The sequence below is a fragment of the Amblyomma americanum genome, chromosome 6 (assembly GCF_052857255.1).
Source record: "Amblyomma americanum isolate KBUSLIRL-KWMA chromosome 6, ASM5285725v1, whole genome shotgun sequence".
In the NCBI taxonomy this organism is placed as follows: domain Eukaryota; kingdom Metazoa; phylum Arthropoda; class Arachnida; order Ixodida; family Ixodidae; genus Amblyomma; species Amblyomma americanum.
In genome coordinates this window covers 122,798,856-122,821,772 of record NC_135502.1, presented here as the reverse complement: position 1 = coordinate 122,821,772, position 22,917 = coordinate 122,798,856, and the positions used below count along the sequence as shown (strand labels likewise).

Here is a 22,917-nt window from a genome sequence, read left to right as displayed (position 1 = left end):
AGGGGGGAGGTTGCGCTGCGGCGTTCGTGAGCAGCCCGCGCTCCTCGTTAAATTCTGGTGAAAGGGGCTGCCGGCTGTGCATTTCTTTTTTGCGAAGATTGCGAGGATGGTTTACGGCGCTGCCGCAATGAAATTGCCTCGACCGAAGCAGAAAGCTCTTTTAGCTCTTCAGCCGCCTGCTCAAAGTGAAGTGCAATTCGAACAGAATCCTGGAATGACAGTGTGGAACCCTCGAGCAGTAACCACTCACGTACGCGACTGGAAGCCACGCCGGCAACGACTTGGTCCGGCAGAGCGTCACCCTGCGAAGTAAATGAACAATGTGACGCTAGCTCTCGTAGAGCGGCAACAAAGTCATGAACGGGCTCGCCTGTGTTTTGGCTGCGGTGGTGAAAGCGATGACGCTCGACGATGACGTTGCGCGACGTCGAAAACTGGTGCCGTAATGCGGCGAGTATTCGCCAGGAGTGGCCCCGACAGACTTGTCATCGGCGAGTGCTGCGGCACTCGGCGCTGCCGGTGCGGCGGCGCTGGTCCCTGCATGTAACGTATGATAAACACGCTGGCCGTCCGCCCCCAAACAATGCAAAAGAATAGCCTTGCGTTGCTCCGGCTCGAATGCGGTGGCTCCGAATGACAGCAATTACACGTTAAACATCTGTCCCACTGCTCCCATGGCAATGACGGACGACCGGACGTCGGGAGAAAAAACGGAGGCGGAGCAAGCCCGGTGAAGCTCATGGTGGGCAAATCAGGATGATGCAGCGGGGCTGGGGGCACGTTCACAACATCGTCGTCGCCACTGTGATATTTTCGAAGGTGAAAACGGAAGTCAGACACCAGCCGTCTCGATGCATAAAACCCCCTTTATTCGAACATACAATCATATATATATATATATATATATATATATATATATATATATATATATATATATATATATATATATATATATATATATATATATATATATATATATATATATATATATATATATATATATATATATAACGAAGAAGAGAAGCGCCCCAGAAAACGAAACCGAATACAACAGAGTGTACTTTTGTTTCCAGCGCTACCACGTGACAAAAAAAAAATGTGAGCGCACTCTGTCGCAAGCCTGACGGTGGCTAATCTCGCCTGTTCCGGCTCAGCATGCCGATGTAGGACAAAGGATGCGGAGTCTTCTTCTCGCCGGAAGGGTTTCAGTGACACCCCGCTTATTTTTGTTTATTTTTACAGTTTCTAAACAAAACTCGATTTCGCGCGAATACTAGCGTAGAAAACGGCTTTGCGTGCTGAAAGCTTCAGGCCCACCGCCCGCCACGGCATTTCCATAAAATCCTTTGTCAGTGACTGTCACGTTCAGGAAACCTCGCCTGGAAACGGTAAAGTGTTAAAACAACGGAGCGCGCTTAGATGCTTCCACGAGATGTTGGTTTGAATACTCCTCGCAGCCGGATATTCTGATTCCTGGATCAGCGTTCAGCGCGGCCTGACGCTCAGGAAGGCCTCATCGCATGCTAAGGAACCCGAACTCTTTTGCAACACTACGTTTCGCCGGTGCACCGGGTGTTCTCAGTGCGCAGTCTTGCTTTTCCCTCTGTGACATTTTCGATATTTCTTTCATTCCTTTCGCCGAAGGCACGTAGCTCTTCATAGGATTTTCTTTTTTAGGCGTCAAGAGTATTTTTTTAGTGCGGTTTGCGTCGCGACTTCCTTCGCATGGCGAAACGTGCTAAGCGACCGCACTTTTCAATATAATCAATGTTTTTTTAATTGACGCCTTTATTTCTAGGATATAGAGGTCGTGTCTAACGCTTCCAATAACGGATGATTAGAGTATGTAACCAACTTATTCTTCAAAACTTTACTCTTGCGCTCTGCTTGCGTTATTTTACTCTATGATTTCTTATGCTCTGGCTTCCTTATAGTTCGTCTATTCAGAAGTGAAGCCTGCAGCTGTCGGAGTGTACTCAAGAATTTTATCATTCCTCAGCTAATAATAATAATAATAATTGGTTTTTTGGTGGAAACGAAATGGCGCAGTATCTGTCTCATATATTGTTGGACACCTGAACCGCGCCGTAAGGGAAGGGATAAAGGAAGGAGTGAAAGATGAAAGGAAGAAATAGGTGCCGTAGTGGAGGGCTCCGGAATAATTTCGACCACCTGGGGATCTTTAACGTGCACTGACATCGCACAGCACACGGGCGCCTTAGCGTTTTTCCTCCATAAAAACGAAGCCGCCGCGGTCGGGTTCGAACCCGGGAACTCCGGATCAGTAGTCGAGCGCCCTAACCACTGAGCCACCGCGGCGGGGCACATTCCTCAGCTCTCTAATTGCGATCCGCGCTCCCTGCATGAAAGCCAAGAAGAATGACAAGGACTAAATTTGATTTACTTAAAACCGCGTTTGTGAACCATAAAACTAGATGTCAGTGTGAATGAGAGAGACATATAGATGAAGGGGGAAAGCAGGGGTGTTAAACGGAAGTGTGTTCAAGTTGGTTACCTTGCACAGGTTAAGAAAGATGGCGGGAAAGAATTGGGGAACAGGGAAGGGCTGAGGGGCACAGTAAAAACTGGTCCCTTCAAGCAAGTCGCTCTCAGGAAGCGAAACAGTGCCTTGTAGGCCTTGAGAGAAGTCGACTGCTGTGGCCATGGTCCCAGGAAAGGGCGAAGATAGGGACAGTCCAAAGCACAACGCAGCGTATGTCTTTCGGTCGCAAAAGCAGGACACTCACCCAAGATATGTACAATTGTCTCCTCACAGTCACTTATTTCACAGAGCTGCGGCCATAAAAACAATGTACTGCCTATGTAACGAAATCCGGGAGAGACTCATGACAGGATCCCATTGTACAAGATAGCAGGTGGCACTCTGCAGGAAAAGACTCAGCGGGGCCGCATGCAGGACAGTCGTTGCTTTTAATGCTCATCGGACCCACAGCAGGTGGTGGATGTCAGGTAATCTTTTCTGGAAACGGAGGTTTTGCGGGGGCATGTTCGTTTAACATTTCGTAAGTGAAGAAGTCTGTGCGCTGCTAATAAAATCACAGGACAACACAAAGAAGTGGAGGAAGCAAAACACAGCAAAGAGTCCCCCGCAAGTGTGTGCTCCACTTCCGGTGGCGGTGTTGGGAAACACGCGAGGAGTAGAGAAAACATAAAAAAACTTTAGATAAAACGTAAGCTTCAGTCGTATCAGTCAGTGTCAATGGTGATAATGTGGTGACGTGATTTTTCAGAGGCGCTGTGTTTTCAGTTTCTCGGCTTGTTGCTTATTTGGTCATGGGCGTGTGGAACGATGATTTCCACCTCCTACCAGTGAGAGGAGTTGACGGGTCGCTGACGTATGCACAGTGTTTTCCACGTTTCATGCTTGCTTTATGCTTCTAATATTTCACGCGTTAGTAAGAATGATTATTTAAAGAAAATTTGGAACACACCCCTTATAGTTTTATCAGCGGCCGTCAAAAGCTCCTCTTACTAGCTTGCATTTGTTTTTGTGCTCTGATAGTCTTTTACTGGAGCATCTTCCACTTTGGCAGGCCTTTTCGCACAGAACTGGAGTCTTATTGGGAACTCCCGCCGCTCAAGGCATGATTTCAAATTCGTGTTTATTTTGAATGCATTTTCCGGGCCTTCGCATAATTTATCTTTCGTCTTGTTGCACATTCCTTTCAGGTTTTTCGGGGCTGGCATCACGACTCTGAGATTGTGTTTTCCTGCAACATTTCCAAGTCCGTGCGATACCTTGTGTACGCAGGATATAACGACAGCTGGCTTCTTCTCATCCGCATCCTGCTTGAAACTCCGCCTGCTGTTAATTTTTGTAGGCAGTTTTCAGAAACGGTCAAAAGGAGAGCCTCTGGATAGCCGCTTTAGCTTTGGCATTCCATTTGAAGCTGCAGACTGTGTTCAACGCAGTGTTAGCCTGAATTTCTGCCAGAATGCATCATGCAGCTTCGGGAACTGTTGTTGACTTTACAAGTTTCCTATTCTATGAGTCCTGCGTCAGTGTTCCTTGTTCTCTCTAGTTCTTGAATGCCCGGCGGGTGTGGCGCATTAGACATTACCCACATGTCAAGGTGCTAAATGCTGCTTGCATCTGGCATTTCATACTTGAACCGCAGTTTTTCGTGCGTCTCGGATGCCCCTTGCAATCTGTTCTTTGCTCTTTTCCTTGAAATCTCATGCATAGAAGCAGGTCAAGAAATCGTCAACTTCTGTAAGCGCACGCAAAACTCCGACTTCATGCAATGACTTGAGCAGCTTTGCGGTCTCCTTTTGATAAGAAAAGGTCGCGAAGGTTTCTCGAAATGCAGCATCCGGTTCATATTCCACCTTTTTGAATGTAGACATCGCTGCTGAAGGTAATGTAGAAGGAGTTAAATGTGCACTAAAGAGTAGGTCTAAAGCAGGTCACTAAAGGAGGTCCCTAAAAGCACTATAGAAGCAGGGCAAGAAATCGTCGACTTCTGTAAGCGCACGCAAAACTCCGACTTGGTGAAATGGCTTGAGCAGCTTTGCGATCTCCTTTTGAAAAGAAAAGGGCGCGAAGGTTTGTCACAATGCAGCAACCAGTTCATATTCCACCTTTTTGAATGTAGACACCGCTACTGAAGGTAATGTATAAGGAGTTTAATGTGCACTAAAGAGGAATCTGAACTCGTCTTTTTACCGCGGGAAATCTATCTACACGTTCCGTGAATTCTTAGAAACTTCAAGTTATTCTCTTATGCAGCCGATTGCCCTAATTAAATCGGATTAAATGTCCCGCCTCACGCCTTTTTTTGAACTCAACGCGGCAGGTAGGCGGACTCAGCCAACGCGTGGAGTGCCTTTGAGCCTGTCCAGCAGCGGCTTCGCTTTCGCTATTATGTTGTTTTTTAGGTTTTTGTGAATTGACAGTTTCAGTCACAGACAATATAATCTCAACGGAAATAAAAATACACTTGGACTCTTTGATTTACGTATCACTCCACCGACGTCAGTGCGGCAAGCCGCAGCGGGACTGGCTGACACATTGGTTGACACCTCCTAGCTACCACGTTGAGTTAAAAAAAAGGCGTAAGTTGGAACGTTTAATCCGATTTAAATAGAGCAATTGGCCGCACAGAACAATAGTTCGAAGTTTCTAAGAGTGCCCGGGACGTGTAGACAGAGTTCCCGTAAAAAAAAAGGAGAGTTCAGATTCTTCTTTAGTGCACCTTTAAAGTAAATGCGCAAAAGGTGCAGGTAGTTTGCGGTGCTTGCTTTGTATTGGTTTTGAAACCTGGCCGTGTCGAAGTGGTCAGCGGCTTACTCCACTGCCTGGACAGCCTTCGACTGTAGCCGGTTGTAGAACATATAGAAAATGTCAGCTGAGAAGCATTTTATTAGAGCACCCTCTACTCTAATTGGTCATTCCGAGCCAAACTCAGCAGATTTTGAGCTCGACAATCGCTGGTTTCTTCCTGAAAATGTTTAGTTACCTCACTGTCAAAAGTGATTCCCTCCACTATTTCTGAGGACAAAACTTCCCGGTCACGTGAAATCCCTTTGAACTTTCAAGACAAGTTCAAAACTAGGCATGAAATTTTTCCTACACAGTCAAGAATCCGATGTGGTGCCTGAATGGTTAGGGCGCTCCGGTACTGAGCCGAAGAATTAGGGTTCGAACCCGCTCGCGGCGTCCGCGTTTCGTTCGAATCGAAAAGCAAAAGGTACCCGTTTATTTTTTATTTTGTTTATACAAGTACCTGCTGACCACAAGGGCATTATTACAGGGGGGGGGGGGGGCAATTAGAGGAAAATGAACAAGTGACAAAAACTTGAAACAGCTAAGCACAGTTGGTAAAAGCAAGAAAGTAACACGATACGTAACATCGATAAGTCATCTCAACAGCAAAACGGTCTTTATTGTACCGCGGTAAAAAATTACAACACTGTGCGATGTCCATCCACATTAGGACCCCCAGGTGGTCTAAATTATTCCGTAGACCCCCGCTACGGCACCTCTTTGTTCCTTTCTTCTTTCACTCCCGGTTTCCTCTCTTCCTTCACGATGCTTTTGGGGTGTCCACCAAGAAGTGAGACAGTTTCTGCGCTATTTCCTTTCTTGAAAAAAACCACAAATGGGCAGTACAGGAGCATCCAGAAAAGTCCAGAAGTCTATAACTCCTTTTTAAACACAATTATTAAAACCAAGATCATATAATGAATATTAAGTAACAGGTTTACATGTATACGCCCGAAAGAAATTTGGAATACTGTTGTGAATTTCTATATTACCTACTGTGATACGGCTCGCCCTACGTTGTATAGCGCGGCTATAATCAATCGTTGTACTGACACTTGGTCCTTACCACAGTTTCGAACTGATTACAAGCTGCAATCCTTGGCTCACAATCTGCCATTTTTTCTAAATAAATTTAAAGATACTGCTGGATTTAGTCCAAAACAACTGCGAACATACTTTGTGAAAATGTAATCTGTATTTATTCTTATGTCATCTGAGAAAATGTCAGTCATCACTGTACTCTTTTTTTTTGCATTCATTCATTATTGATAAACATTCTGTTATCTTATTTCTGCTGTGTTGCTCTCATGCATACGCTGTATAATTTCTTTTCTATTTATTTATTGACGACCACTACTGTATTGTTCATTGTTATTTCGTTTTGTCTGCTGCTGCCATGTAATGGTTTCCTGGGCCTTCGTCAAGCTGTCCGTACAGCTTTTAGCCCAGGTGACCATCCAGATACTTTCTGGAGAATAAAATATGATTTGATTTGATTTGATTTGATTTGATATGAAACCATTTCAAACACTACCAGCGCTGGACACAATGACATCGACCATTCTCATGCAAAAATTACTCCCCACATCATTGCTGATATGCTCTCGCATATCGTCATCTTGTTAATGAAGTCGAGAAATTTTTCTGATGAGCTTAAACCTTAAAAGAAGCTGAGAGTTTTTAAGAAGGGTGATTGTACGTGACTAACAAATTATAGACCTATTTACATGCTGTCATTTTTCTGTTAAAGCAGAGGGAAACTCTTTGAGATTTGATTAACGGAAGATTCAAAGAAATTCAATATTCTTTATTCATTACAATTTGGTTGTCACCCTGGAATGTCAATTGACATGGCTCTTATCGCTGTTACAGACCAACTGAAAATTGCAGTAAAAGGTTGAATCTTTTCTGGCTCTGTTTTTCTTGACTTATCAAACACCGCGGGAATGGCCTAGTGGTCTTAACAACCGTCTCGAATACGGGAGGTGCGGGGTTCGTTCCCCAGGGTCACCGGGTACCCACCTGTGTTACAATGGGTACAAGCTTGCCGCTGGTCTGCTGCACGGCTTATTTAGTTTGAATTTTTTCGTAAATGAGTATCTGGCCGCACCTTTAGTAGAACGAAGTACATTGCGCCATGGCGCTCTTTGGCCACAGGTGCCCTTACGCCATGAAAATACATCATCATCATATTGATGTATCAAATACAGTCGATACCATTAATAATTTAATATTGCCTGATAAACAAGAAGAAATAGGTATACAGGTCCACCTTTACTTCTGATAAAAACTTTTCGCTCAACATACATATAATTGTCAGCCTTTCCAGTGTTTGCATTGAAACTCAATTTTCTAATCCAGGAGTGCCTCGAAGATCCATTCTCGGGAAAATTTTATTTCTAACTTATAATATAATCTACCCTACCGTATTTTGTTTGCTAAATATATACTATATGCTTATTATACTACAATATTTCCTCTCATATACCTTCATTTATGCACTCATGCTGAAGCCAACATTTTAATAACCCAGTGAAATGATGTAAATAGCGGAAGTTGACATTAATCCGGGCAAAAAAAGGTTTTCATTATTCAGCTCTCATCAACGACAGCTAACGTTTCTCAACCCCTATTCATTGGATGTCATGCTATCATAACGAGCGAGTGCTCATCATTCTAGGGTGTCATATATCCTTGCCAAAAACCTTGAATTTCATCTTTATAGATCACGTAAAAAAGAAAATTGCTTACTGCATGAGGTCAGTTATCAGAGCAGTCATCTGATTTATAGCATTAGTTGCTTGGGTAACACATGCAGCATTCACCTACAACCACTTTTTAAAAAAAAAAAAAGAAAAAAAATTTAAAAAAAAAAAAAAAAATATTAAGATAAATAATTAGTTCAAAAGCAAGAAGTCGAATTTTGTCTATTAGTTACTACATTTTTAACGAACAGTATTACTCTCAACAACATTCTTTCAGTACCCCAAATTATTATATAACCACTGTAATATTGTGCATAATCTCATCAATGGCCTAGTTTCTTTATCTCAGATTCCCCCGTCTTTCCTCCTCGATCACAATAACATAAGGTTTGCCTTGAACAACAACCTATTTTTCCTAATGTTCGCACAAACCTTGGAAAACAGGCAGCTTTGTTTTGACAATTTTTCCCTCTGGACTTCATCATCATATGAACCAAAAATCATAAAACCTGTGTTGAAATACAAAAAGGAATTAAAACTTTTTTCTGCTCAGTGTCCCATTTCGACAATGAGGCTAAGTTGTGCCATTTGTGTTCGTATTTATTCTAACGGATCACTTTTTTGTTTTGATACATTTTGTACGCCTGTGTTTTTTGCAACCATTTCATATTGTAAAACTCTCTCTAATATAGGAGGTCCGGATGCAATATATGAATATGGGACCTCCGTCTGTATAGTCTGCTTCATATTTTGCTTGCAAGAAAAAATAAAATTTTGATTGATTGATCGATTGATTGATTGATTGATTCATTGATTACACTTTACTATTATCCATAAATAAACTACCAGCTGAAATATGTTAAACCCTGTCACAAAGAATATCCAAGGCCGAGGAGCCGACAGTCTCCCAACTCAAAGGCCACTCGAGCGCCGCTTCATGGGCCGCTCCGATGGCCATCGAATCAATAGTCTTTCCAGTCAACGGAATCGCATGGAACTTTATCGAGATTTCGAAAGCTTTCGAGCGGCTACTCACTGCACTATCAGATGAGGTGCGCTCGCAGCACTGGGCTTGGGAATAGAATTAAAATAGCATTTTTTCTAAGAAGGAACTTCAAAAAATAAAAAGCCTAATTTGCAGAATAAAAGAAACCCGGAGACATAACACTGCAGGGCGCATAGTACGATTGCTGCCAGCGATGCAAAAACGACCAACACCAGCTTCTTAAAAAGTACACGAATGATATTACAGCCTGCCCATGCATTCAATTCCATTTCAAGAGCGAATAATATTACTGTAAGCGATAGAAACTTTGCTTTTAACATTTTCACCTTGAACTTATTGAGTACAAACATGCCTGCAATTTTTTTGGCGGCGACGGCTGCGCCACAACAGACAACACGTTGGTGAAAGATGATAGAATCTCTCATCGGCGAACGAACTTGCCGTGTAGCAGCGGCACCACTCCTTCGAGATCGACAGCAATTGAGAAAATCAAAGGCTCTCAACTCAATAGTCTTTCAAAATGTCCTTGTGACAAGGGTACTATTTAACATTTTATTCTTTGTTTTATCCCGAAAATTGCATTTCCAGCATTTTTTTATGAAACGTGCGCAATATTCGCGATGAATATAAAACGCTTCTGTTTTATGGGATGTGAACAGCTTGGTAAAAATAGTGCATCAACTTCTACTGCAGGAAAAGTGAATTTAAAAAATCCCAAGTTACAAAAAAATGCAATTTGGCACGTATCCAGCCATCAACTTTATTTTGAGATGGTCCAAGTAGAGCACAAATTGCAGCTCACTACACAGATAACGTGACTGTAAGCATACAAAGCGATTTTTATCGGAGAAATATTAGCTCTGACATCGCAAAAATAATCTTATCTAATTGCGTCTCATAATACTCATATAGTGGAAATTTTCTTGACATTCACAATGAATGATATTACCATGACACTAGTAAGTATCAACTCGTACATGCGGATAGTACATAATGCCATTTCAACATCACCACTGACCGATGGAATTCAAAAGTTCATTTCGCATCGGTATTATTAATTATACCGAAAGTGTAAATGTATTCTACGCTGTACCAAAAAGTCGGCACTTTAAATCTTAGTAGCACAGCACCGTGGCTTGCCTGTACAGGATGTTTCACCTAAGACTTTGCAAAGTTTTTTTTTATACGCTTTTTCAGTTATAAGTTTGTTTTTTCGGCATAGCATTGTCAGCGATGTAGCACGTCGGATTACCGCTAAGACGTACTGACTAGCAGGCTGGCCAACTAATATTGAATAGCTAACTTTTTAACTGTTACTGCTAGGCTTCTTGAATATTGGCAGGCGTGTAGCCTACCATGAGTAATGTCCATATCAGGTTTTAAGATTCAGAATACGCGGTTTTCCTTGGTTCTCTGGACCAACAAATTTTGGCTGTTTCGATAAGTTACGCGCACTGGAAATGTTGTTTTGCCTGCAAGCTTCTCGAACGCGCATGTTTTTTGGTGCGATGTAGGACCTTATCTCTCAAATTTTTTTGTTTCAGAATCAACTTCTTGTATGCCGTACACAATAACGTTACATCAAAGACTGGGATGTTCAAGGTCAATAAGTTTGCGATGCTTTGTGCCAGTGGATTTTGGAAGTAATTGCATATGCTGTTCGATCAGACCTTTTTTATTTTTTTATTTATTGATACCGCGATGTTTTGCAAGAGCTTAGCAGGGTTGGCATACAATATGTAAGTAAACACTCGCGGGAAACAATAAACACGCTCTTAAGGAGTTAAAATAAAATTATAAATCAAATATACAAAAAATAAATGAAGAAAATGAAAGCAAAACGCATAATACAACTCCAACAGCAAATATGTAGTGAAAAAATATAAATAAACTAAAGAAGGGCTTCAAACATTTTTAGTGACGTATGTGATACTGCATTAATATTGAGATTATTCCTGTCTGTAATCGTTCTGGGGAAAGATGAATACATATAGGAGTTAATTCTTGCGTTTGATGGTGTCACTGTCAAATCGTTCAGTTGCCTTGTGTTGTATCCAGATGGGTACGATAAAATTTTGGAGCTGTTAATATTGTATACGCCTTTGATTAGTTGAAAAAAGAATTTCAAACGACAGCTACGGTTTCTGTGAGAGACTGGAAGCAAACCACTTTGGTTATCTAGATGGACGTATGACCATAAGAGCAGTGAAGAAACCGTGGTGCTTTCTCTTCAAGTCCGTGAGCACTTTTTCAGCATTCTACAATCTGGGAGACAGCGAATCAAAAAATGCGCGGTTTGTGCTGCACAGCCATCAAGTTGGAAATACCTCGTGGGATTGCTTTCTGGTACTCCATTAAAGTTTCAAAGATTGCTTGAACTGCAGGAGCAGAATTTATATCATTTTCTCCACATAAAAGCAGTTTACACGCTTGGCAACACACATAAACAATGCAAAAACAGCACCGTTAACATGGAATGTGCATCTGAAGAACATCATCTCATTGCGTCTGCACTAGATTTAATTATCACGAACATCGAAACGACTGTTCAGTATGCCATCACAGTCTAGTCTGATGTGAGAGATCATTGTCCTGTATTCATGTTTTATTCCAGACACACAAATGCCGAAACAGATTCATCTGCGGATTTGTTCTCTTTTCAGTGCATAACACCCGATGCAATGGAATCGTTTAGAAGTGGGATAATAGCTTGTGACTGATCTTCTGTACGCGAAAAAACAAACGCGGCAAAGACATATTCGGTTTTCATCAAAATGTTTGCGCGTATGTACTCAAAGCACTTTTCTTTAAAGCTGGTGAGCCATCGAAGAAAATAAAGAAACCGTCGCTAACGAGATATCACGCGCGGATCATGAAGCATAAAAACACTATACCGCGCTTTTTTGCGCACGCGCTGCAGAATTACTTCAAAATTTAAACAGATTCAGAAATAAACTCAATGCTGACCTATGCCGGGCCAAGTTCGCGTGTTATCACCAGCTATTCTCTAACGTTTCAAGCAAACACCGTACCATTTCCTGGAATGTCATGAACAAAGTGTTGGGTCGAAGTGGTTCCCACTCCCACTCTGATAGAATCGTTGTTGACGGGCAGGAATATACTGGCCAGTCGCTCGCTTATTACTTTAACCAACAGTTCATCAGTATAAGGCATACAATAACCCCCCCCCCCCCCTTCCCGCGACACAGAAACAGGATACAGCCTTCAACACAAGTGACACCTTTTCCCTCGAACCAACTGACTTGACGGAAGTGTAAGCAGCATACAGTCAGCTAAATACCTCTGCTGCTTTGGACGGCGACAACTTACAAATCAAGCCCATAAAATATGTTTTAGATTTCCTTCTGCCTGTAATTGTGCATATTAATAATTTAATTTTTGAAACTGGAATATTTCCCGATGAAATAAAGCAATCCATGTTTTAGATTTCCTTCTGCCTGTAATTGTGCCTATTAATAATTTAATTTTTGAAACTGGAATATTTCCCGATGAGATGAAGCGATCCATAGTTTGTCACATACAAATGTGTTGACAGAAACACTTCAGCTAATCACAGACCAATGAGTATTCTTTCCGTTTTTGAAAGCAGCAGAAAATATTATTTTCACTCGTCTTTTAAAGTATTTTACTGCCAGAAACATTTTCTACAAAAAATTACATGGCTTTAGAGCCGGAAGATCTACCGAAACAGCGCTACTGACAATTAAGGAATTTGTTCTCGATAACATTGAGAAAAAATATTTTACACTTAGCCTCTTTGTAGATTTCACAAAAGCATTTAATTGTCTATACCAGAAAATCCTCATAACTAAACTATCCTTGTATGGAATTCGCGAAATATCTCTTGAACTAATGAAGTCGTACTTAAGTAACAGAACACAAATGGTATGTATGGGGAAACACCAATCAAGTGTTCTGCCAGCTAGTAACGGTGTACTACAAGGAAACCTAGCTCTTAGGACCTCTGTAGTTTAATATTTTTATTAGTCACATTGTCCTCATCATTAGGTCAGCAAAATTTGTCATATACGCCGATGACTGTTATATGCATACGGCTGGTTCGGATGCAGACGTGTTAATTAGGCAATGTGAAGACTTTCTTATTAATTTGTCTACTTGGTCACAATCCAATGGACTGAAAATAAATCTAATCAGAACTAAAATAAGTATATTCAAGGCGAAAAGTAAGACGTTTCAATCGAATCATGTCATAAACTATGAAGCAGAGACATTGATATCGTAGAATCAGTTAAAATACTTGGAGTTACAGTTAGCAGCCCATTAAGCTGGGATTTGCATGTTGCTAGTATATGTAAAAAAATCGCTGTAGCTGGAGTAGTTTCGCGTTGTCACACTTTCCTTAAAACACGCGTTAAGCTCCGAATATACCATGCCTTATTTGTTTTACATATCAACTATTATAATCCTGTCTGGAGCACCGCAACCAATGCAAATAAACAACAAATTTTTACAATCTAAAAAAGAAATATACGATACATCAAGAATCATGAACACTTAGCACATACCGGCCTGCTTTTGGCAACCTGTAAGGTCATTCCTGTCTTGACATTATACGATTTCCTTTTTTTATGTACATACTTCTCTTTGACTAATTAATTTCGTGACTTTTTAATTGCCGCCGCTTCACTACAACACCACGAACCAGTCGTATCTACAAGAAACACAGGAAACTGGCACGTTCCTCGTTTCCGAACAAATTATAAGAACCAGTCATTGAAACATAACCTGGCCTCCCAGCTGAACAAGTATAAATTTGACGCTAAGACCACAAGAAACTATTTGCGGGAAGAATTTTTATACGCACAGTAAAAACCTAAATGGCTGTCCATCTTTTGATCACAGTGTGTTTTTTAACCAAATATTGACAGCCATTTGTATGATTATGTCTCTTACGATTGTTCGTTTTTGAACATGTAATATGTCCAGTATGTCATATGTCCTATACAGTCAGTTTTTTTTTGTATACACTAGCCGTGTTTGCCTTTTAATAATACTGCATATAATGTTTGTGTCATATTGCAATTATGTATTTTCACTGCTCTACCTTGTTATGGTCTCTTGGGCCTCGTCAAGCTGCCCCGAGAAGCTTTTTTCTCAAGAGCTCCAGCCATGCATATATGTTGTGAAATGAGCGAATTGAAATTAATTTAATCTGCTAACAACTCATCAGACTTTTTAAGGCACCTGTTTCGTAATTAGAATAGTCATCTGCAAACTGGCATCTATATCAATTGCATCTCGCTAATGCCAAGGGGGTTCAAAGCAGGGCCGCTAGATTCTTACGTTCCTGTTACGCAACGTCAGAATTTCATCCTTAAGATCCAAATCTCAGCTGCTGTATTTGCTGTCGCATTATGTTTCTTCATCTTGATCACAACGTTTTCCTTTTGGCTTAAGTCAGCAACCTACGTACGCGCACATGCTTCACGCATTTTTTCATCTCACCGAACACCTCCTTCAACTTTTACGACCACCCGCCCGCACCCCCGCCTTTTCAAAGTCATTCTTTTTGAGGACAGCAACCGATTAGAACAACGCTTACCACCGCATCGCAGCCATGACCTCTCATTCAGTATTCAACAAAAGTTTCGCCGCGCATCATATAGAAAGTTTTCATTGCGTAAGAGCTAAGACCCTCCCACCCCGTCATGCATTTCGCAATTTTCTGTCTAACTACTCTCATTTTCTCTCTAACCACTGCCTGTCTGATTAATCTAGACGAAGGGATCTTATTACATCATCAAATCTTTCCCACCAGACTGTGAGCAATCTGCTCACCGAAATAGGTAGCAGTTGCTCGGGAAGAGCAACCTGGGCCTCACCTGCGATGGTAGGTGGCAGCACCTGCCATCGCAGGCCAGTGATGCGTCGCTTAACCGCAGCACGACCTCGCCAGGAGTAGCAGGAAGACCCCAGTGGTCTATTATATAAAGCAGATAATGACCAACTCCGCACATATAGGCATTAACTCATTAACGCTATTGCGCAATTTCGTTAAAGCGGAGCTAAAGTGTTCTATCCAGGTTTGGTGCGCTAGCACTAAGGCCCCCTCGCCGATCTCGGTGACCTTTGACTGAAGCCTGCTTCGCCTTGAAATCCAAGCCTAGAACCTAAACCCAAAGTGAAAACCGCAGTGGAACCGCGAATTTGCTTTTAGCCGAAACACGCTAAATCGTCCATCCATTTTTATTTTTGCCACACCCCTTATGCAATACCCCAATGCGGTCTCTGAGGAAATAATACAAAACAAAACTAGGTAATCCCTGTCCTCTCCGCTGCTCCCAAGTTGCATCATGGTGCTAGTTGACCTCTAAGGGCTTTTTCACATTATCCGTCTGGTCTGCTTCCCTCAATCTACAGGTTTTTGCAAACTAGGAGTCTTGCCTCTTCATTGCTTCGTTTGCTCTCGTTTCAGTCAACAGCTAAACTGCCTATGGGCGAACATACCGAACCTCACTGCAAGAGGCCCTGATGGGGCGCCGTATTGTCGACTTCATTTTGAGGGGACCGAAACTTAAAAGTCCTTCCTTGGATGTTCTCGTGCCCTGAGCGAAGAACGCTATTCACCCAACAGGTCTTTGCTTCATATCTGGTACGAACACTAATTTTGACTTGACGCACAGAAGGACGCTGTTGGAAGTAAGCATTGATAGCCTTGCTTCTTTCTGATAGTGTTCGGCCCACGTCCACTGGTGCCTTCTAGTACAGCTGAGGAGTTTCTTTGGTTTATGTTGGTTTAACGTCCCAAAGCAACTCAGGCTCTGAGGGACTCCGTAGTGAAGGGCTCCGGAAATTTCTGCACTCTGGAGTTCTTTAACCGGCACTGAAATCGCACAGTACGCACGCGGGCCTCTATAATTTCGCCTCCATCCAAGTGCGACCGCCGCTACCACAATCGAACCGCGTCTCTCGGGTCAGCAGCCAAGTACCATGACCCCTGAGCCAGCGCGGTGGCTCTGCAGCTGAATAGAGCCCGCTTACGAACTGTGCGGACATAATACGCTAGATTACGCGGCTTTGAATTTTAGACAGCGCTTATGCTAAGACATCACGTGAACTGCTGTGTATGGGGAAACTGTTTAAATACAAGTCGCAGTAGTGTACAATTATCACTGAATGCGGGCATTAAGTCCACCTCCGCGAAAAGTGAAATAATATCCTTGCCACACGGCAAATTTAATGTATTTCGATGCACTGAATGTCATTCGGTCTCCTTCGTTGCCGCACGGTAAAAAATAATGTCAATCGAAAATGATGGCAGTGACGATCAGTGAAAAAAAATAGCACAATTGAAAGACATCAGCGCGCTTAAAAGATGTTCGAAAATTCTAGTGTTGCAAACGCGGGTGAGAACATTTCTGTACAATAATGTGAGCTTAATATATTATTTCCGGAAATTCTACAGCCATTTATTCATAAAAATCTACGCCAAGTACAAAGTCAACCACAAATCCGACCAATGTAAACAAACAAAATGGCTGACGCGGCGGCGCCCGGAGGCCCGCGGAGCGTGGAAACGACTTCCAGAAGGTGAAGTGCTCAGTTACATCTTTAAGTATTTGCAAGCTAAACGAACATGAAACGCCAACCAGCAAGAAACACGCAACCCAAAATGATCGGCGGTCGCGGAAAGGTCCTGCTTCACGGTCGGCCGCTGCCGTTGGCTGTTGCTGGGACCGAGAGTAACCGCTCTCCACGACAGCTTCTCGTGTCAAGAGATTCGCAGCAAAATTAATATTTCTTTAACAGAACTAGATAAATACAATTTTAACCTTGGCAGTGCGCATGCTATTTTTTCGCGTCGCTTGTTTCTGATGCGTATCTGGTGTCCACAGTACACATTCGGTTCGAGATCGAATGCGAATGAGTTCCCCAAACTCACTGACCATCTCACCATACTCAGCGACTCTAAATTTGCCATACGCAATTATGCGAGGGGCAGAATTTCTCAGGCAGCAATGAGCATATCGGGTCAAGCCAAAGACTTAGACAGAATTATTGAATTGATATGGGTCCCGGCTCACTCGTTAAACCCTGGTAACGAAGCGGCACACATAACAGCTCGAGGATTCGTCAGCCGAGCAGGGGACGCTGTCGTTGCTGAGAGTTTTGCGAAGGACGGCCTATCATCTTTTCACGATATTACTAATGATTTTAAACTTGAAAGGAGGATATTCCCTCCTCCAGACAAAGCCTTTAATAAGGAGCAGGAGACCACTTGGAGGCGACTCCAGACGCGATCCTTCATGACGCCTTACCTGTTGTCAAAATTCTACCTCGGTGAATACGGCCCTGCGTGTACATTATGTGGTGATTTATCCACTTATGATCACCTATTGTGGAATTGTAAAGAGGAGCCGCCCCCGAAATCTCTAATACAGGTTCCTACTCTCGAGCAGTGGGGGGCCGTGTTGGTCAGCTTAGACTTGGGAGTTCAAACCCGGGTCATTGAATCGGCTACCCAGGTCGCTGTCAGCCGTGGACTGATAGCCACCTAGCACGGATCGTCTGCATTCTGCCTTTTCTGACGAATTAAATGTTTTCCAATCCAATCCCAAACTCATTCAAGGCGAATATCATTCCAACCCAATGACATCAAATGTTCCCTTGTTGCGGCCGATTAATGGCATTAGGTTCTAATATCATTCGATGGGAATGACATTAAATTTACCGTGTGGCAGGGTTATAAGACAATAAAATGTAAAATATCTTTCGCACAAATACTACGATGCGCTTGTCAAACAGAATCGGTGAAAATAGCGGCGCCATAAGTGATTCTAGTCATCCACTACTTCTCGCTTCAGGAAACACGTATGACTCGATATGCACTCCACCAAAAAGTGCCTTAGTTCTTCTCTTTTGCAGGAAGAAATAAGAACTAATCTAACAATTTTCATGGTCATGGCAGTTCTACAGCCACCCTAATTGCCGCTGTTATGCCCGGCGTGCCTTCCAGCATAAATGAATAACGACGCGGACTCCCTCGACCAGAATTCCCTGAAAACCACCGCGAAGGTGAATGAGCCTTCTGGAAGAAAAGTGACTTCGAGGGCTGGCGTTCGCGGAAGGAATGGCAGAGGCAGCGACGAACACGGCGTCACACGTGGTCGAGCATGCCATCGTGTCAACGAGCGGAGCGCTGTTCACATCAGTCACTCTGGGGTTGACAATCGACGGAGAGCTGCGCCTTCGACGAGGTTCTGCGCTTTGAACAACAAGCGAGGAAGTGCAAGGTCTTTCACCCCCCGGCTAGGAAACGGCTTGACATTCCTGTACCACGTGGGCGCATGGCTGTGCCACGAGGGCGCATGCCTGTGCCATGTGGGCGCATTCCGGGCCCACGTCGTGCCCACCTGGCAGCTGTGTTGACAACAACGTGACCGTGTCTTGTACCCTTTCCATCGACGAGCTGAGAGAGCACCAGCACCGCCCCTGCCGTGGGCCGTACGATCAATGTCATCGTCGACTCGTTTGATTGGACATCATTCTTCGAACTGTATTCCCCAGCTAGGGATCTGGGGAATACGAAGGGTATTTAACGAGCTGCTTGGTTCGGTACCAGAGAGACCCTTTGCTGGGAGAAACACCCGTGACTCCCTTTTACTGAGAGGCATTTTCAGCTCCTCTTCCTTGTACATAATGTAAATAATCTGTATAAAGTTTTCCTTGCCTTTCCCTTCTGAACCACGCCTCCGATCCGCCCCGTCCCTTCTCCGGCCCGACCACGCTACCTGAATCGCAACAGCTGGTGGCAGTGGAGGGATGCTGCTACCTGAGTCCCAACAACGCCCACGTATTCACATAACTATCAAAAGCAATACGCAGATGAAGTTGGTAAAGGGCTCTGCAAGACTGCGGACCACGGAAATCGATCTACTGCGAAAAAAATGCAGTGTTCTTGAGCACTTGAAGACAAATTTGCGTAAGGAGAAATCGGCAGGGAAAAGGTACTCGTCGAAGAGCGAGCCTGATTACGGAACCTCGGCCACTTATGCAGATTAGCTCAGGCAATTTAAGGGCTGCTCTGCAGGGAGTTGCGAGAAGCGGCAGAAAAGGAGCGGTGTTACGAGGCCGGGGGCTGGAATTTTCTTGTATTTTTTACAGCTTTAAGCGAAAGTGCGCGCTTTTGAAAACGAATGAGCCACAGAAAAAAATAATCCAGAAATTAGATATAGCACGTCTTTAAGGTAGCGCGTCCTGATGTTTTACGAAAATTCCGCCTGCGCACTGTAAGTAGCAAAATCTTCGTGGCCTAATTCTGCTATAGTCTCCCGCTTAAACGCATATTTCTACTCGGTGCTCATGTTGTCAGCAGAGCGAAACAGAAACTCAGCAAGGGTGGCCTGCAGTGCGAATTGTGTGCATTTCATGCCATTGAAAAGAACAGATATCAAAGGAGATACAAAGGCGGGAGGTAGATGCATTGCGCCTGAACAGATCGAAAACAAATGGTGGAACATATTTTGCACAAAAGACCCAAGACGTTAGCAACTATGTTTTGGCGCTCGATCTTGATTCTCTTGAGGTATAAACACAGAGTGAGCCTATTAGTACGAATTTCCCCATTTCATGACAAATTATTCTCGTGGAGGAAGGAAAAGCGAGTAGGAAGAACAGGCACCCTAAGGAAGGCCTCCGAAAGGGGTCCAGAGTTTTTACCGTCTGAGATTGCTTATTGTCTACTTACATCTCACTAGCCAATGAAATAGTATGTAGGTCGCCGATTCCCATGCACAAAAAAGAACTGGCAGAGCGGTTCAAGCTTACGAATTAGGGTAAGGTAAGCGAGATAACGAAATATAATATGATGACGACGACCATGTTTTGCACAAGGGATATACCGAAGCGCGGTTTACAAAAGATTTACTGGGCAAAAATCATGCATAGATGCCAAGAGGCAATGTCGTTACCAAAAAAGTGGCACTATAATCAGAACTGTGGCTGGTCTGTCCCACGGCAGGAATGCGCGCGTGCTGCACCATGTTTACACATACATGCTACACATCCAGCATGGTGAATGAAAAGATCCTTATGGACTATATTAGTTGCGCTTGTCAAGAAGCATGTCCAACAACTGGAATGAGGAAAGCGGTGAGTGAAAATGAGGTAATAGCAGGCTTTAATAAAGAATAAAAAACTGTAACAGAAATGTGCTCCTCGTCTCCGTTTTTCTTTCGTCGTTTGCTGCCCCACAGACTGCTTAAAATTCATCTCCGACAAGCCCAACAAGCCATGCTGCTGAACTATGGACGATCGCTACGCCGCAACCTTTTAGACTGTATCCGTAGAACTGGGATCCTTGTGGAACGCTTTCAGTTAGTCTCCAACTTTTTTCTGTGTTTTTGCGTGTATACTGGTGGGACGCTATCCCCCATCATACGGCGATGGATCTGAACCCTCAAGAGCATCCGAATGGCCTGGCGGCTTCCCCCTCGAGCTCGTCGAGGAAGTGGTGCAGCCGTCCGAGCGACGCCGACAGAGATGACACCATCGAGTACCTCAGCGAGGCCAGCAGTGAGGACGGCTTTGAGACTTACCTCAGCCGGAGGAACAAGAGAAGACTGCTCAGAGCCGGATCGTCATCCAGTGAGTCCACTGTAAAATCAAGTGGCAACAAACCGGCACACACCATCCTCATCCTTCCTGTGCAGCCAACCGACAACATGAGGCGGCTTAACAGGCAAGTCGTCTCTGTAGAACTCGAGGCCCTCGTGCCTAACGAAATCAAAGACGTTCGAGTGAATGCGCGGAAGAACATTGTAGCTGTTGATGTCCGCCATGCGGCTGCGCTGGAACCACTGTGGCCCATAAATCAACTCGGCGGTTTATCAGTACGTACTGTTATCCCCCTCGGCGGAAACGAGTCCTTTTCCGGCGTAATTTATGATGTCGACGAGGCTATCACGCGAGATGATTTGCCCATACTCGCGAAGCCGGCAAATGATGGCACCATAATTCTACAGGTATCACGTCTGAGCAATTCCCGTTGTGTGAAGATTTTGTTCCAAGGCGACAGACTTCCATCACACGTGAAGGTGGGCCATTTCCGTCATGCCGTGCGGCCATTCATTCCGAAACCCCTGCAGTGCCACAAATGTGTGAAACTGGGTCATGTGAGCGGGGTCTGCGACAACACGAGAGTGTGCTCTCGTTGTGCCGGAGCTGACAGCGCTGAGTCATGTAATGCACAAGTGCTTAAGTGTGCCAACTACAACGGGCCCCATGACGCCTCATCTAAGCATTACGCGCTTAAAAAACGAGCGTTCCGTTCTAAAGCAATTGGTTCGGGACAATTCCACACACCGTGAAGCTGCCGCGACAGTTCGGAAAAGGCGTTCTTGCCGCAAGAAGAACTCAGGAAAGTATATTGCAAAAAGCAACCACATCGACGCCCCCACGGCACCTCCTTCTCAACCTCCTCCCATGCCGCCACGTACAAGTGTGTCCAGTCCGCGAAATATCGCCAAGGATAATCAGACCTCTTCGTGTGCGGATGCTTGGCCAGCGCTTCCACCGTTACGTCCTGCTGAGCCCCCTCAGCGCGAGCTTCCATCGCCGAGCTCACCTGTCGTCAGAGAAGGGCTCCCAGAGCAAGATCGCCAAGACCTCGTGATCCTCAGGACGGTGGTCAACACCATTCGCCCTCTGGTACAGGCCCTGCAATTGTCAACCACCCGAAGGATCATACTGGTGCGGGGCTCTCTGGTTCCAGCACTACAAGACCTTTAAAACATAATGGCTTGCCAGCTTCCCACGTTTCGTGAGGAAGTCAGGGGCGCGGCGGTCTTCCAGTGGAACGCCAGAGGCCTAAAGTCACGAATCGCAAGTTTTCGGCAATAGGTTTTCAACAACCACTTCCCGATATTAGTCATCTGTGAACTTAACTTATCCCAAGCAATCAGGCTTTCCGGGTACGAGCCCTTCTTTGCTCCAAAGCAAAGTTCTGGTCTACATCCGCACCGACATAACGTACGTTTGCTGCCCAGTTCAACACCACAATGACAATCAGTACATGTGTTCCATAGTCAAAAAAGGATCAATAGAGTTCACACTGACTGCGGCGTATGTTTCCACCTCCTCTCAATTGGACTGCGAGAGGTTGAAGACAATTATGGAGGCAACCCGGGCTCCTTGGATTATTAGCGGAGATTTCAACGCCCACCACCAACTGTGGGGAAGTCCTATAGTCAACGCCAGAGGGCGGATTCTGGCCTTATTTTCTTCAGAAATTGAAGTCTCCGTAATGAATAATCGGAATGAATCGGAAGCGGGCAGAGTGGGTAAGGGAACAAACACGGGTTAATGACATCCTAGTCGAAATCAAGAGAAAGAAATGGGCTTGGGCAGGGCATGTAATGCGAAGGCAAGATAACCGCTGGTCTTTAAGGGTAACGGAGTGGGTTCCAAGAGAAAGTAAGCGTAGCAGGGGGCGGCAGAAGGTTAGATGGGCGGATGAGATTAAGAAGTTTGCAGGCAAAGGGTGGATGCAGCTGGCAAAGGATAGGGTTAATTGGAAAGACATGGGAGAGGCCTTTGCCCTGCAGTGGGTGTAGTAGGGCTGATGATGATGAATGAATAACGGCAGCCCGACAAACCTGCGAGGCAGTCCATACAGCAGTTCCCTAGACCTAACGCTAGTTTCGCGGTCTCTGCGCCGACGTGTCCAGTGGTTTTGTGATGTGGAGACCCACGGGATTGACTACATACCCGCCTACCTCAAGAATCCAGATCTTGGGGCGTCCGGCGCAGCTAAACACGCGCACATTGATTGGACGGCATTTAAAACTCGAATGTAAGAGGCGTGTAAAGAAGCCCTCACTTCCAGTTTGGAGGACTTTATAGCAACAGCAATGAAGGCTGCTAGAGGCTTCCTCACG

The 22,917-nt window shown here is 44.2% G+C and overlaps 1 protein-coding gene across 1 annotated transcript in view; it reads right to left on the bottom strand.

Moving 5' to 3' along the window:
• Positions 1–22,917, bottom strand: part of LOC144095491 (uncharacterized) — a 49,870-nt gene that overhangs the window by 1,080 nt on the left and 25,873 nt on the right. The window contains 4 exon segments of the mRNA XM_077629216.1: positions 116–457; positions 490–663; positions 666–802; positions 20,578–20,635. Of these exon segments, the coding sequence (XP_077485342.1) occupies positions 116–457; positions 490–663; positions 666–802; positions 20,578–20,635 (711 nt within the window).